Below are 15,660 nucleotides of genomic sequence, written 5' to 3' on the forward strand. Positions count from 1 at the left end.
AAAGGCTGTTTACACCTCTGCCTTAGCTTTCACTTCCTGTTTGCATGGAGCCCAAAGGTCCGTCAAAGGTGAAAGCTTAAGGTCTTTCCAGAGTGTGTGTCTTGTCCCAAGCATGCACGCAGACTCCCGGATTCTCTAATCTATGCAGGAACTTTACAAAGACTCTTTCCCCTTTAGTATCTGATTTTCAAGCCTCTTTTTCATTGAGGTTTTTTTGACGTTTGTTAGTTGCCCTGACTGTAATCCCTACATCTACTGTTAGCCCTCACCCCTCAACACTGTGGCACAATCATTTGCCTTTAAATACTTCTAACAAATGCCACTCAGGAAACGGCTTCTGTCCTGGGGAAGCTCTGAGGCAAAACAAAGGCCAGCCCTTGAGTCTGTCCTTCGGGGAGCCATCAAACAGGTCAAAACACAAGATCACAAATATTTGAGACGATGATCCATGTCGCTCCCTCTGGCCCTAGCAACCTGCCCTAGGAATGAGGCTGTTATCTTCATGGCCGCTGCTCATCTACAGAGCGGAGGAGAGCAAATGGTAAGTTCAAAGTGCTCTTTTACCAAGATTCTGTGGCTTCTTGTTTCTTTAAGTGTTCCTCTGGTTGTTATAAGCTTTTTACTAGGGTCCAGAGTTCTGAAAAAGTTGATTCTGACAGTTTTTGCCAGCTTATTACTGTTGTAGTAGGATGGACTTTTGGAGTTCCCTACTCTACCATGTTAGTGATGTCTTATGTAACAGCATCTTTAAAGTGTGATATGTAGTCCCCTTGCTCTATTCCAAAACCAGAATGTGGCTTTAACATTATAAAGTGTTCTTCTTTACCTCATTTAATGGTTTTTAGCTTGAAGTCTACATTGGTATCAGGATTGCAACCTGTATTTTCTTTCTTTTTTAAAAATTTTTTAATGTTTATTTATTGTTGAGCAAGAGAGAAGGAGGGACAGAGAGAGAGAGAGGGAGACAGAGGATCTGAGACAGACTCTGCACTGACGCAGGGAGCCTGATGTAGGGTTTGAGCTCACAAACTGCGAGATCATGACCTGAGCCGAAGTCAGACACTCAACCAACTGAGCCACCCAGGCTCCCCGCAACCTGTATTTTTTAATGGATATTGATTCCATTTTAATCTTAGCCCTACAGTTATATGAAGTGCCTGGCCTTAGTCCTTTTGCCAAAACTTTCCAGTCCTCTTTTGGGTGAAGCTTATTCTCTAGTCGAATAGAGAGTTGGCAAAGTTTTTCTGTAGAGGACCAGAGAATAAATGTTTTAGATTTTCTGAGCCAGGTGGGTTTTCTGGCAATTACACAGCTGTCATTGCAGCATGAAAGCGGTCATAGATAATACACAAACGAGTGAGCATGGTTGTGTTTTAATAAAATTCTATTTATGAAAACAGGTGTTATCTGGATTTGTCCCATGGACCATAGTTTACTGACCGCTACTCTTCTGTATTTTTCAAGGATGGCATATATGAACAGTATTTTCTGAGTTCTAACACATTCACAATTGTTTCCTATGGGCTTGATACATAGACAGCTTGGATCAGTATATTTTTTGTTTTCACTTTCTTCCCTTAACTTTCTTAAATATGTTGCTCTGCTGTTGTCTTGCTTTGTATGTTGTTTTAGAGAAATCAGATGGCAATCTAGTTCTGGTTCCTAGAAATGCCATAGATGTAGGTCCTGTGTTATTTTATTTTTATTAAGGTTTTATTTTATTTTACTTATTTATTTTTAATTTTTATTTATCTTTGAGACAGAGAGAGAGAGAGAGAGAGAGAGAGAGAGAGAGAGAGTGACAGAGCGTGAGCAGGGGAAGGACAGAGAGAGAGGGAGACACAGAATCCAAAGCAGGTTCCAGGCTCTGAGCTGTCAGCACAGAGCCTGACATGGGACTCAAACTCACAAACCACAAGATCATGACCTGAGTGAAGCTGGACGCTTAACTGACTGAGCCACCCAGGTGCTCCTTATTTTATTTTTAAATGGTTATGTATTTATTTTGAGAGAGAGTGATTGCATGTGAGTGGGGGAGGATCAGGGAGAGAGGGAGAGAGAGAATTCCAAGCAGAACCTGATGCAGGGCTCTATCTCACCACGGTGAGATGATGACCTGAGCAAAAATCAAGAGTTGGGTATTTAACTGACTGAGCCAGTCAGGTGTCCCTCTTTATTAAGGTTTTATAGGAAGATGAAGGGGAGATTTGGAATCAAGAGGTTGCCAGTTTCTCCAAACTTGGAAGTGCTCACTATAAACATTTTTAAAATTGAGTTTTTCTTCCATCTGCATTTTACTGTTAAAAGAGAGGATAACGAAAAGATTAGAGTACATTACTTTTTGTGGGATATTTCTCATCATAACAGCTGTTAATTTTTGTAATTTACGATGATACAGATGTGAAAAGGTGTTTTTTTGGTGTAGGGGTAACATGGAGAGTTGTCAATTATCCTACAAATTTTTCTTGAACACTTATTTTATATCAGTTCCTACTTGGAGTGTAGAGGTGACATGGTCTTTGCTCTTGTTGTAAGTATTATTTATATGTTCTAGATCTAACTCTTTTATGTGATAACCAATTTGTAAAACTTTTCTTCCATGTTATGTGTTCTTTTCACTTTCTTTTTTATTTTTAATTTTTTTAATGTTTATTTATTTTTGAGAGAGACCGCATGAGTGGGGAGGGGCAGGGAGAGGGAGACACAGAATCCGAAATAGGCTCCAGGCTCTGAGTGTCAGCACAGAGCCCCACGTGGGGCCCTAGCCCACGAACCGCAAGATCATGACCTGAGCCGAAGTTGGACGCTTAACTGACTGGCCACCCAGGCGCCCCTCTTTTCACTTTCTTAATTGTATCCTTTGAGGTGTAATGTTATTGAAGTCCAGTCTATTTACTTTTTTCCTTTAGTGATTGTTCATGTAGTATTATATCTAAAACCTTACCTAGTTCATGGTCACAAGGATTTTCTCTTATATTTTCTTCTAAGAGTTTTATAGCTTTAGTTGTTATGTTAAGGTCTAAGGTCAGTTTTGAACAATTTTTGTGTATGATGTGAGGAAGGCGACCAGCTTCATTTTTTTTGCAGTCAAATACCGTACCCCTGTAGCTTCATTCTTTTGAACATAGCTATCCAGTTGTCTGGGCGTCACTTGTTGAAAAGACTGTATTTTCCCCAATGAACTGTCTTGGCATCCTTGTTGAAAATCAGTTAATTCTGGGCATATGCATTTATTTCTAAACTCTTTTAATTTTATTCCACTAAGCTATGTATCTATCCTTATGCCTGTACCACACAGTTGTGATTACTGTTAGCTTTGTATTAAGTTTTGAAATCAGAAGGTGGGAGTCCTCCAACTTTGTTCTTCTTTTTCAAGGTTGACTCTGGGTTGCTTGAACTTCTATATGAATTGTAGAATTAGTTTGTCAGTTTCTGGAGAGAAGCTAGCTGGGATTTGATAGGTGTGCATTGAATCTGTAAATCAATTTGGGGAGTATTGCCATCTTAGCAATATTAAGCCTCTGGTTCATGAACATGGGATGTTTTTCCATTTCTTCAATTTCTTTTAACAATGTTTTGTAGTTCTCAGAGTTTATGTTTTGCATGTCCTTTGTTAAATTTATTCCTAAGTATTTTATTCCTTTTGTTGCTATGGTAAATGGAATTAAAAAAAATACTTACTTTCAGAATGCTTACTGCTAGTGTGTAGAAATCCTGCTGAACTCTTTTTTAGTTCTGATAGCTTTATGGTGAATCGCTTAGGGTTTTCCATATATAAGATCATATTATCTGCAAATAGATATATTTCTTTCTTTTCAATTTAGGTGTCTTCTTTTTCTTTTTCTTGCCTAATTACTCTGGCTAGAACCTCCAGTACAATGTTGAAAATAGAAGTGGCAAGAGTAGACCCTTGTAATCTTAGAGGGAAGGCATCCAATCTTTCACCATTAAATATGATGTTATCTGTGGAGTTTTTGTATGTGATTTTTATAGCATTGAAGAAGTTGCCTTCTATTTCTAATTTGTAGAGTGTTTTTATCATGAACAAAGCTGGAATTTTGTCAGATATTCTTTCTGCATATGTTATGTAAGAAGATAATTTTGTAATTTTTGTTTTTTATTTTATGGGTATCACGTATTATGCTAGTTGATTTTTGGGTGTTAAAGCAACTTTGCATTCCTGGAATAAATCCCTTTTGATCCTGGTGTGTAATCCTTTTTATATATTTATGAATTTGGTTTACTACTTTTTTATTGAGTATTTTCATGTCTATATTCATAAGAGATAATGATCTTTATTTTTTTCTTGCAATGTTCTTGTCTGGTTTGGGTATCAGGGTAAATAGAGTTGGGAAGTTTTCTATGGTATATTTTGGAAGGGTTTGTGAAGAATTGGTATTAATTCTTTAAATGTTTGGTAGAATTCTGTGGTGAAGCTATTTGGGCCTGGACATTTTCTTGTGGGAAAATTTTAAATTACTAATTCAGTCTTCTTTACTTAATTTAGATCTTTTTGGATTTTCTGTTTTTATTTTACTGTTTGGCAGTCTGTCTTTTTAAGAATTTTTTTCATTTTATTTATGTGATGTAATTTGACGTGCAGTTGTTCATAGTATTCTGTTATGATCTTTTTTATTTCTCTAATTTCAATAGTAATGCCCCCCCCCTTATTTTTGATTTTGGTAATTGGAATGCTTCCTCCCTTTTTTCTTGGTCTAATAAAAGGTTTGTTAATTTTGTGACATTTTCAGAGAACCAACTTTTGGTTTTGCTAGCATTATTTTCTATTATTTTTCTGTTCTCTTTTTATTTTCCCTCTATATTATTTCCTTTCTTCTACTTGCTTTAGGTTTGTTTGCTCTTCTTTCTTTTTTTTTTTTTTTTTAATTTTTTAATGTTTATTTTTGAGAGAGAGAGACAGCATGAGCAGGGAGGGGCAGAGAGAGAGGGAGACACAGAGTCTGAAACAGGCTCCAGGCTCTGAGCTGTCAGCACAGAGCCTGACATGGGGCTTGAACTCACGAACCATGAGATCATGACCTGAGCCGAAGTTGGATGCTCAACCTACTGAGCCACCCAGGTGCCCGTTTGCTCTTCTTTAAAGGAGTGTTTTTAATATATTTTAAGACAGTTACTCTTTTAATATATTCATTAAGAGATAGCTTGAACTGAATTTAAATTTTTCCTTCATTTGTAATCTTTGTTATTTGGGACAGAGTAGTCTTAGAAAAATTATTATGTAAAATGAAGAAAATACATACCTCACTGGTGGCTTTGAAAATTAAATGAGGTAAGTATTTAAAGTGCTTAGATGGACTTGACAATTAGTAAATGCTAAATAAATGGTGACAGTTAGTAGTTACTGTTCCACATGGGAATTTGCATGTTTGTAAATCTCAGCCATAAATTTTCACAAATGTGAAAAATATATTTTTTAACTCCAGATGATCAAAAATTTTCAATTAATCAAATCTGAAATGAGATTCTTAGATCACCAAAGTCTCTTTCTGTGAATGTCATAGGCTTTATACCAGTATTTTATTAAAATAATTTTTTTTTAATATAAAGAAGTGATTATTTTTAAATACATTTTGGTAAATAAATGAATGAAAAATTCATATAGCTCTAGACTGGATAACTGCTCTTTTATTTCACAAATGTTGACTGATTAAATTGACCATTTATATATTTTGTGGATCATCAGTCTTTGCCATATATGTTTTCATTCAGATCCTGGCAATTAACCGTGGGGAAAATTTGAAGATACTGACTGTTAAGGTCAACATTTCTGATGGCGTGAAGAATGAATTCTGTAGGTGGTGTATCCAAAACAGGTCTGTTTATAGATTTTTAAAGAATTTCTTTCTTTTCTAAAATAAATATAAATGTTGTGTATGTTTCAATAGGAAACAGGATGTATTGAGTATTTAAATAAATTATTCATATTACTTATCTCTAGGGAGAGGGATTTTTACTTAGTACTTTTTTGTACTGTTGGAATCTTATAATAAGAGTGTTTTCTCTTATGAAAAGCTAAATTAACAAAAACATGCTGTATATGACAGATCTGAAATGTTTTGATCATTAAGGATAATTGAAGCAAAAATATAATTTGTCAGATATTATAATATAAATCTCTAAAGGTATATATGCAGTTTACCTAAAATATTTTGCACAGTAAAAATGATTGCAGTTAACATTAAATTTATTGGAAATTTCAGAGAAATGTCTAAGCTTATGTAACTTTTTATTATCTTTTTTCATTTGTTAACAGAACCTTTTAAAATTCCACCATATGTTTGTATAGAACTTCTAACTTTTAGTTTTCCCTTTTCAGAGTGTATTTGATCCTTATAACAATCTGGTTCGTTGGTAGAGCAGATTTGTAGCTGCCATTTTGCGAGTGAGAAAAGTGATACAAAGGTCAAGAAGATTGCCTGGCAGTTAGGATATGTAATTCTGTGTAACCTTAAGTTAGGGAGATTGCTGGGAAAGCTATTTGAAGAGTCGGATGAATTTTTCTTTGAGAGGAACCAGTACTGTGTACTTTAGAAATTAGCTCTCTCATCCAACATAGTACTTTCATCAATTCATTGGAAGCCACTTTGCCAAAAACCAGTTCCATGAAGGATTAACTTGCTTAATGACCAAATAATGCTAACCAAGGACTCATGAAGTGAAATGTCTATCTCAGTGTTACTCAGTAGGTAAATTGTGTAAGCTAATTATGTTATAGCCATACATGGAATTCTGTGCAGCCATCTTGAAAAGTTGAGATAGAGCTGAACTTGAGATACAAACATGTCTTACTGGGTTAAAAAGACAGCTTATAATTAGTATTTATAGTATGGTTTCATTAATGGCAAAAAATGTCTGTGTGTAAGAACATTTTTTGGAAAAATACAAATGATCTATTCCATAGCTCTGGTGTGAGATTTTAATTTTCTGTTGTATACTCTCTTGTGGATTTTGTAGGTGTTTTTTTAGTGAATGTTTATTTTCTTTGTAAACAAATAAATTTCATTAAAAATAAAAAGGAAGTAAATACCTAAAAGAAATCATAGATTTAAACAGTAGTGTGAAGAAATTAGATAATTTTAATTTAAAATATGATGAAACTCTGAGATAGTTGCATAGAAAGAACAAAATCTTGAGGCCCCTGGGTGGCTCACTTGTTAAGCGTCTGACTCCTGATTTTGGCTCAGGTCACAGTCTCATGGTTCGTGGGACTGAGCCCCGCATCGGGGTCTGTGCTGATGGTGCGGATTGGGATTCTCTCTATCCCTCTTTCTCTGCCCCTCTCCCGCTCGGCTCTCTCTCTCTCTCAAATGTAAATAAGTAAACATTTAAAAACAAAACAAAAAAACCCAAAATTCTAAGAAGCAAATATATCTGAGTTTGAATTCCAGTTATATTACTTCTTACCCTTGTGACTATGAGCATGTTATTTCTTTCTCAGTTTCATTATTGTCTAAATGATAAGTAATACCTTTTTCACATGTTTGAGAGAAGTAAATGATAGTCCATTTAATTGTGTAGCCTTCAGTGGTATCTGTTATTACAAAGTAGTGGGATTATTGTGCATATTTCCTTTTTAGAAATATCTTTTATAAATAGGGGGACAACACCTATCTTATTTTCCTATGAATATTCATAATACTCAGTATCAGTTAAGGAAGTATTAGTTATGGTTTTAGCCTATTATCTTCATACTGAGTAGATGTTAAGGAGTGGTTTCCTTACAGTGATTTAAATGGTTTTTCTTGGCTCATCTATATTTTATTTTATTCAATTCTTCCTCAATTGAATAATTGGTAATATTATTTAACCTATACTATAATACTTTACTATGGTATAGTGATATGTTTCAGTTACATTCTAGAAGTTTCTCTGTATATAGATAATTGAAGAAACACTTCTATGGGAAGTAAAGACCCAAAACAAGAGCTAGCTAAATTATTTCTCTAGGAACCAAAGAAACATTCTCAGGGAATTGTTTTCTTTTTTTAAAACACATTTGAATGACTGGAGATGCTTACTCAAATCTTTCCTTCTTCATCCTCTTCTGTTTTGTTTATTCTCTATGCCCCTTCTTCTTTCACCTTCCACCTCTCTCATGTATTCATCCATTCAGGTTATATGCTAGATGCTGGAGATCCACCTGTAGCCTTATGCTACAGATAAATACGCTCTTTGTCCTTGGTGACAATATAGTTTAATGGAGAAGATCTTGACAAATGGTTAAGGGTATGCTGAGGTTATAAAGGAGAACTGCAGTGTTTCATGAGTCTGTAACAGGGAACCCTAATGGAGTCTGGGTTGCATGCATATGTAGGTCAGAGACAGAAGGAGAGGAACAAAAAGCAACATGAAATGACGATTGACTTGTAGGCATGGGCCGGATCGATCATACCTAGCCTTCTAGACAGGGAAGGACTTTGTTCTTCTTTATCTTAAGGGTAATGGAAAGCCAATAAAAGGTTTAAACAGAGGATTATCATAATGATCAGTTTGCATTTTAAGATCACTCTGGCTCAGTATAGAGAATTATTTGGAAGGAAACCAGAGTAGATGTGGAGGCAAGAGATAAGGTTTAAGGAAGACTGTTGAGGCTTCCAGAAGGATCAGATAGGCAATGTTAAGGATTTCTGGTTTCTTCCTACTTGCAATGGGGAAACCTTGGTTTGGCCTTAAAGGGAATGATCCCCAGCAGATATCAGGTACATGCATCTAAAAAAATCTCTCCTTTAGGGCCTTCCTGCCTCTAAGGACTGTCTTCCTATCTTATTGTCTCATGACCCAGGACTGTGTTCTCTCCTAACTTGCCAAGCTCCATAGCATGATGTATAAGACGCTTAGTGATCTGGGCTCTGCCATGTTTTCTAGCCCCCTCTACCCCCCCACCTGCTCCTGGCAGTTATGCTCTAGCAGTACTAATCTACTTGTAGTCACTTAGACTCATCATGTGCTTTCATGCCTCTGTGCTTTTTCATATGCTATGGTTTCTTACCAGTATGCTTTTCTTTCTGGGTCTTGTTTGATAAAGCACAGTTAATTTTTTCAAAACCCATCTCAGATGCTTCTTCTGGGACATCTTTCTTGACATTGGGCTCTCCAAATTAATAATAACAGTAATAATAATATTAATTTTAATATTAATTATGTGTATCCAATTCATATCCTACTCCTCCCTACCCCTCATGCCCTCAGATAAAGGTGACAGTAGAGAGTTACAGAGATTTGTGTGGAAAGATGTATGTCCTGAAAGCACTTTCATTTAAATTAAAAAACAAAACTATATGCTACTCAGATAATAATCTTCTATGGAAGGGATTCAATTAGTTATTATGAAATCTTTGGTATACTATATAATTGATTCTTGAATGTTTATTCACTGAAGTTTAGTTAATTTCCTACCTGAGATAAGTAAGGGAGATGACAGTGTCCCTAAGGTATATTAATGGTTTATTTTATTATTATTTATAAAGTAAATATTTATTAGTGGTTTATATTTAAGAGTCATTGAAGGGCAAGGGCAGAGATACTCTAGATGGATGGAAACACAGAAGGGGTAAGGCTGAATCTGTCCTTTTTAGCTTATGCTTTTCTCTTATTGTTCTCTATCCAGTGTCCACTGACAGTTATATCCATCAGCATATGTGCAGATACACTGCATGGTAGAGCACTACAGCCTGAGGAGTAGAGTGAGTTCTACTCAGGAATGGCAAGAGGCAAGAGTTAAAACAGAGTTTGTCCTTTGCTCAGTCTACTCTCTCAGGAAGAGATAAAGAAATGGGCAAAGAGGATACATATTTGTCTTAGCTTTGATGCCATAACAAAATACCATAGACTAGGTGGCTTAAAGAACAGAAATTTATTTTCTCCCAGTTCCGGACACTGTAAAGTCAAGGTGCAGGCTGATTTGGTTTCTGGTGAGAACCCTCTTCTCGGCTTGTAGACTGCTGCCTTCTCACTGTGTCCTCACCTGACTGGGAGAGAGAGGGATGGAGAGAGGGCAGGCTCTCTGATATCTTTCTTTCAAGGCACTAATGCCATCATGAGGGCCCTTACTCTCACGACTGTATTTAAACCTAATTATCTCCCAAAGGCCCTATCTCCAAATAACATCTCACTGGGGGTTAGAACTTCAATATATTAATTTTAGGGGACATAATTCAGTTCACAGCAGTGCATTAGTCATTTTCTGGTGACTTTTTTTTTTTCTGGTGACTTTTTTATATCTTAATGTTTTCACCATTATTAATAATGCTTCGGGAGACTCTTCCCAGAATAAGAAAGTTTTTTCCTCCTTTAAGTTTTATGTGTGGCTGTGGTTACCAGGTTTTTAAAAATAAGAACTCCAGATGTCATAGTAATAATTTCCAGACATCACAGTCTTTCCTCACAGATTATGTTACTTTGGCTTCGATAAAGTTTTCCCCCTCTTCTGTTCCACTTCCTCTCCCCTCTTCCAGGAGCCCTTTCATGGTCTTGTTATTGTTACATCAGTTTTAGTGTAGGCTTTTCTTTTTTGCAGGTGGAGACCACGTGGCTTTGCAAGGCCGGAATTAATGAAGATCTTACACAGTTCACTGGATGATTCTTTTAAACGCCTTATTTATCCTCTCCTCTGTAGAGAGTTCAGGTATGCATCTTATTTAATTTTATATACCATTTATTATTATGTATGGTAATACATACATTACCATTAAAGCATGAAGTAAATATTTGCTGATCCACTAACCAGTCCAAAGAACTGAGTCAGAATCACAAAGTAATTATAGTTAAGTCTCAATTTCAATCTGTAGAGGCAGTCACATGCATAGATCACAAAACGTAACTCTTAGTTACAACATACTTTTCAAATCTTGACCACTTAATGTATACCCCTTCCAGTCTTACAATACCAGTTTTGCACTTCGACAGCCAAGACAAGCAAATGGTTTTATTGATGAGAGATTTGACTTGGGAATAATAAACCAAGAAGTTAATGAAGAATTTAATTGGAAGCGGTTTTTGGAGATAAGAGAACCAAAGACACCATAAGGAAATCCATGGAGCACATGATGCATTTCTTACTATGAAGAGAGAAGGCTAATATATACGTTTTTAACTCCCAACTGGGAGTTATTTGGGTGAATATTATCAGCAATGATGAGTGAATATTAGAGGAGATGATTAAAGTGACCATCTAAGTGGACTAGCAGAAGGACTAAGAGTTACAAAGAACTGCGGAAGAGCTAAGGTGCAGATTGTGAGTTTTTGTCGGGGAGGAGACGGAAAGAAGTTGTGGGAGGCAAAACCCTCTTTCCTGCTTCTCTCTTGCCTTTGTAGTCAGTCTTCAAACCCGCCATTCCCTTCTATATTCCTTCCTATGTGCTTTAGACTTTTCTTCATTCTCTTTTATGGGTTTCAGCAAGGATTACTTGAGAGTAGATTTCCAGCCATCTCTTCAAGCTCACTAGAATTGATAGCAACCTTTATAATGTTTGGCTGTTTTTCTTTTACTGGACTTGGCCATTGACTTTGGAGGTGTTATGAGCAGGGTTTGAGGAGGGGCGCCTGAGTGGCTCAGTTGGTTAAGCGTCCGACTTCAGCTCAGGTCATGATCTCATGGTTTGTGAGTTCGAGCCCCGCATTGGGCTCTGGGCTGACAGCTCGGAGCCTGGAGCCCGCTTCAGATTCTGTGTCTCCCTCTGTCTGCTCCTCTGCTGCTTGCACTCTGTCTCTCACATTGTCTCAAAAATAAACAAACATTAAAGAGTGGGGTTTGAGGAGGTACTATTGAAAAAGACACACAGCTTTTTTAACCAGCTTCTTTTTATCAAAATCATGCATTTTCTTGATTCATCCTTCATAGCTCAGTTGTCCCTTAACAATATTGTTTCGGTTTGAATCCTATTTCATTTCAAGTCTGTGTGAGGTACCATCTCTTGCTTTTGAGTGCTAGGGCATAAAATTTTTAAATAAGGATTTTGTTTATAATGAAGGAAAAAGAAAATTACTTTATTCAAAATTTTATTTCCTTTTATATATTTTTTCTTTATCTTGTTTTTTCATATTGCATGAAATGTCCAGTAGTGCTTTTGACATTTTTGCATACATTTGATTTGAGTAGCTTTACTGCCTATGGAATGATTTCACTGAGATTTAATGTAAGCCATTTAGGTGTGGGTGTGTTAATGTATAACCCTTCTTTGACTTATATTAGCAGTGGGCAAGCAAGACCACTTTTCTTCTCTTTTTCTAAAATGGCTGTGGTTAAAAAAAATATGTATCTTATTTTAGTCTGTAAGTTGGTTTGCAGACATTGTCTGCAGATGTGTCTCTTGATAGAAATACTTGTAATTACCTGAACAGCAATTGAGGGAGAAAACTCCCAATTGATTTTTCTTTAAAGAAAATTAACTTGATTCTCTAATTAAAAAGAAATTTGTCCTAATGTAGAAAAATTGAAAGAATTAGTAAAACATAAAGAAAAAAGCTCACAAAATTTCACTACCTAGAGATAATCATGAACATATACATTCAGTTCAGTTGACTATATATATATATGTATATATATATATAAGGCAGTCTACTTTGGATTTCTTATTTCTGCAAATATCAAGATTATTCATCCATGTGTCATTTTTCACACCTATCTCTTTCATCAGTCCTGCATTGTCAGTTACCAAGTACTGTCTATTCTCCCATCCATCCTTTATCATACCTTGAATTTCGCCTCCTCTTATTCTCTGTGGTTACGGTTTTAGTTCAGGACATCATAATTAGTTGTCTGGATTAGTCTTCTAGGGTCATAGATGATCTCTGTCTTTGTTTTGCAATAACACATTTCACTTTGCCATCCTAAAACTCTTATCTGATTATTTCATGCTCTTCTACTTAAAATTCTTCAATGGCTCTTCTTTGTCTCTAGGATTAAATCCAGGCTCTTCAGAAGAACATGCCTAACCCTTTGTGGTTGGATTTTGTTTTGACTTATATCTTGGTATTTCTTTTTAGCATATGAAATTAGTTGGTTTTCCATCGCCTGGAACACTTCCTCTATGTCTTCCATCCACTCTCTCTACCATTGTTTTCTTATTACTCTATTAGTATTCTTTTTTTTTTTTTTTTTTTTTCTATTAGTATTCTTAATTCACCTGAGAAAGTTCTCCAGTTTAGGGGCACCTGGGTGGCTCAGGTGGTTCAGCATCTGACTCTTGATTTTAGCACAGGTCCTGATATGACAGTGGTGAGATTGAGCCCCACATTGGGCTCCTTGCTGGACTTGGAGCCTGCCTAGGATTCTCTCTCTCTCAAGGGGTGCCTGGGTGGCTCAGTTGGTTAAGTGGCTGACTTTGGCTCAGGTCATGATCTCACTGTTGTGTGAGTTCAAGCCTCATGTCAGGCTCTGTGCTGACAGCTCAGAGCCTAGAACCTGCTTCAGATTCTGTGTCTCCCTCTGTCTCTGCTCCTCCTCTGCTCATGCTCTATCTCTCTCTCTCCTTCAAAAATAAATAAACATTGAAAAAAATTTTAAAAAAAAACCTCCGTCTCTCCTGCCCTCCCCCACTCACGCACAAATGTGCATGTGCTCTTTCTCTTTCTCTCTCTAAAAAAAAAAAAAAAAGACTCAAGACAGAAAAGCAGAAATTAGTTAGCTGTGTCTTCAAATGTTTTTTTCATTTTTTAATGTTTATTCATTTTTGAGAGAGAGAGAGACAGACAGACACAGTGCACCAGTGGGGAAGGGGCAGAGAGAAAGGGAGACACAGAATCCAGAGTGGGCTCCAGGCTCTGAGTTGTCAGTACAGAGCCTGACACAGCGCTTGAACCCACAAACCATGAGATCTTGACCTGAGCTGAAGTCAGACACTTAACCGACTAAGCCACCCAGGCAGCTGTGTGTGCCTTTGGATATGTAGATAATTGTACCTCAGCACTGATATGAAATGTACTTTGAGTGGCTTTTGTACTCTTTTCTTGTGGCCGTGGCATAAATTTCTTAACCTAGTCTAATGGCGAAGACATGCTTGTTATGTCTTATTACAAAATTCATTAAGAATTTCAGGACATGATAATGTTCAGGGCTTTTGTTAAGATGAATGGTGTTGAAAACTTAGTTTCCAGTGGACTTTTAAGTCCATCGTGGACATATATATTTTATCCTAGAAAAAGCTTTAAAATTAGACTCTTACTAACTTCTTTGGAGTAAGCTGGGAAGTTATGTACATGAGGCAAGATTCTGGACTGCTTACTGGTATCCTTGATCATGTCACATCTCTGTGAGAATGACAGGGTGGGGACTCAATGTGGGGAATGGAATTGAATGATTAGATACTCAGATTCGTACAGATAAAAGTGTAAAAGTTTAAGTGTTGATAGAAGAGATTACTTAGGATTTGATAATTTATCACTAATTTTGTGTTTGTGGGCACCTGGGTGGCTCAGTCAGTTAAGCGTCCAACTTTGATTCAGATCATGATCTTGCAGTTTGTGAGTTCGAGCCCTGCTTCGGGCTTTGTGCTGACAGTTCAAACCCTGGAGCCTGCTTCAAGTTCTGTTTCTCCTCTCTGTTTCTCCTTTGCTCACACTCTGTCTCTCTCTTTCTAAAAATAAAGAAATGTTACAAAAAAATTAAAACAAAAACTAATTTTGTGTTTGTATATTTAATCAGCTGGTAAGCTTTAACTTGACATTCTATGTGATGTCCAAGTCTTTATATGCTCTATTTCTCTCACATACACAGATATTTATAGATATAGATTTTTGCATAGAGCAGATAGAGAAGGAATATAGGTATGACAAACTCCTCAGATTTGCTTCAGAATTATTTGTGGTTCCATGTATTACTGCAGTTAGCAAAAATCGACTCATAGTATAATTTTATATATGATGTTTTTTCCTTTATTTTTTATTTATTCTTTATTTTTTTTTTTTTTGAGAGAGAGAGGAGGAGCAGAGGAGGGACAGAGGGAGAAGGAGAGAATCTTAAGCAGGTTCCATGCTTAGCGCAGAGCCTGACATGGGGCTTGATCCCACGATCCTGACATCATGACCTGAACCTAAATCAAGAGTCTGTCACTTAACTGATTGAGCTACCTAGGTGCCCCTCCTTTATTTTGTTACAATAAGTATTCCTGTGAAGAATAAGTGGAATGAATTTTGTTCTTTTTCAGGAAGAGACTTTGGGTGAATGAAAAACTAAATCCGTTCTTTTTCCTTTTATTTTTCGGTTTCTAAAGGGCCAAACTAACATCAGATGCAGAGAAGGAATCAGTAATGATGTTTGGACGGAACCTTCGTCAGCTCCTTTTAACAAGTCCTGTTCCAGGGCGCACCCTGATGGGGGTGGATCCTGGTTACAAACATGGTTGCAAATTGGCTATAATTTCTCCTACCAGTAAGCACATCTTTCAGCTTTTCAAATAAAAGTTGGTTGGCTGGTCATAACTTTTACATGGTATATGTTGTGAGGGTTTGGAAATTATGTTAATTTTTGAGGCTTAGAAAATGGTTGTCTCACATATATGGAAACTAGAAAATCAAACTTCATATTTGTCTTCTTTGGTGACCAAAAGTCTCAACATATTACTATCATTTATGAACTTTCCTATGTCACAGTGGAGATATTGAGGATTAACTAGACTCAATCTTTAATAACTATCCTCTAAC

The 15,660-nt window shown here is 36.5% G+C and overlaps 1 protein-coding gene across 3 annotated transcripts in view; it reads left to right on the forward strand.

Moving 5' to 3' along the window:
• The window catches only part of SRBD1 (S1 RNA binding domain 1), a 203,974-nt gene that overhangs the window by 39,841 nt on the left and 148,473 nt on the right, over positions 1-15,660 (forward strand). For all 3 annotated transcript variants that reach the window (XM_060607037.3, XM_060607099.3, XM_060607042.3), the window contains exons 10-12: positions 5,731-5,834; positions 10,538-10,645; positions 15,231-15,388. In XM_060607037.3, coding sequence (XP_060463020.3) covers positions 5,731-5,834; positions 10,538-10,645; positions 15,231-15,388 — 370 coding nt within the window. The remainder of the gene's footprint in view (positions 1-5,730; positions 5,835-10,537; positions 10,646-15,230; positions 15,389-15,660) is intronic.

The sequence above is a fragment of the Panthera onca genome, chromosome A3 (genome assembly GCF_046562875.1).
Source record: "Panthera onca isolate mPanOnc1 chromosome A3, mPanOnc1 haplotype 2, whole genome shotgun sequence".
NCBI classification, from domain to species: Eukaryota; Metazoa; Chordata; class Mammalia; order Carnivora; family Felidae; genus Panthera; species Panthera onca.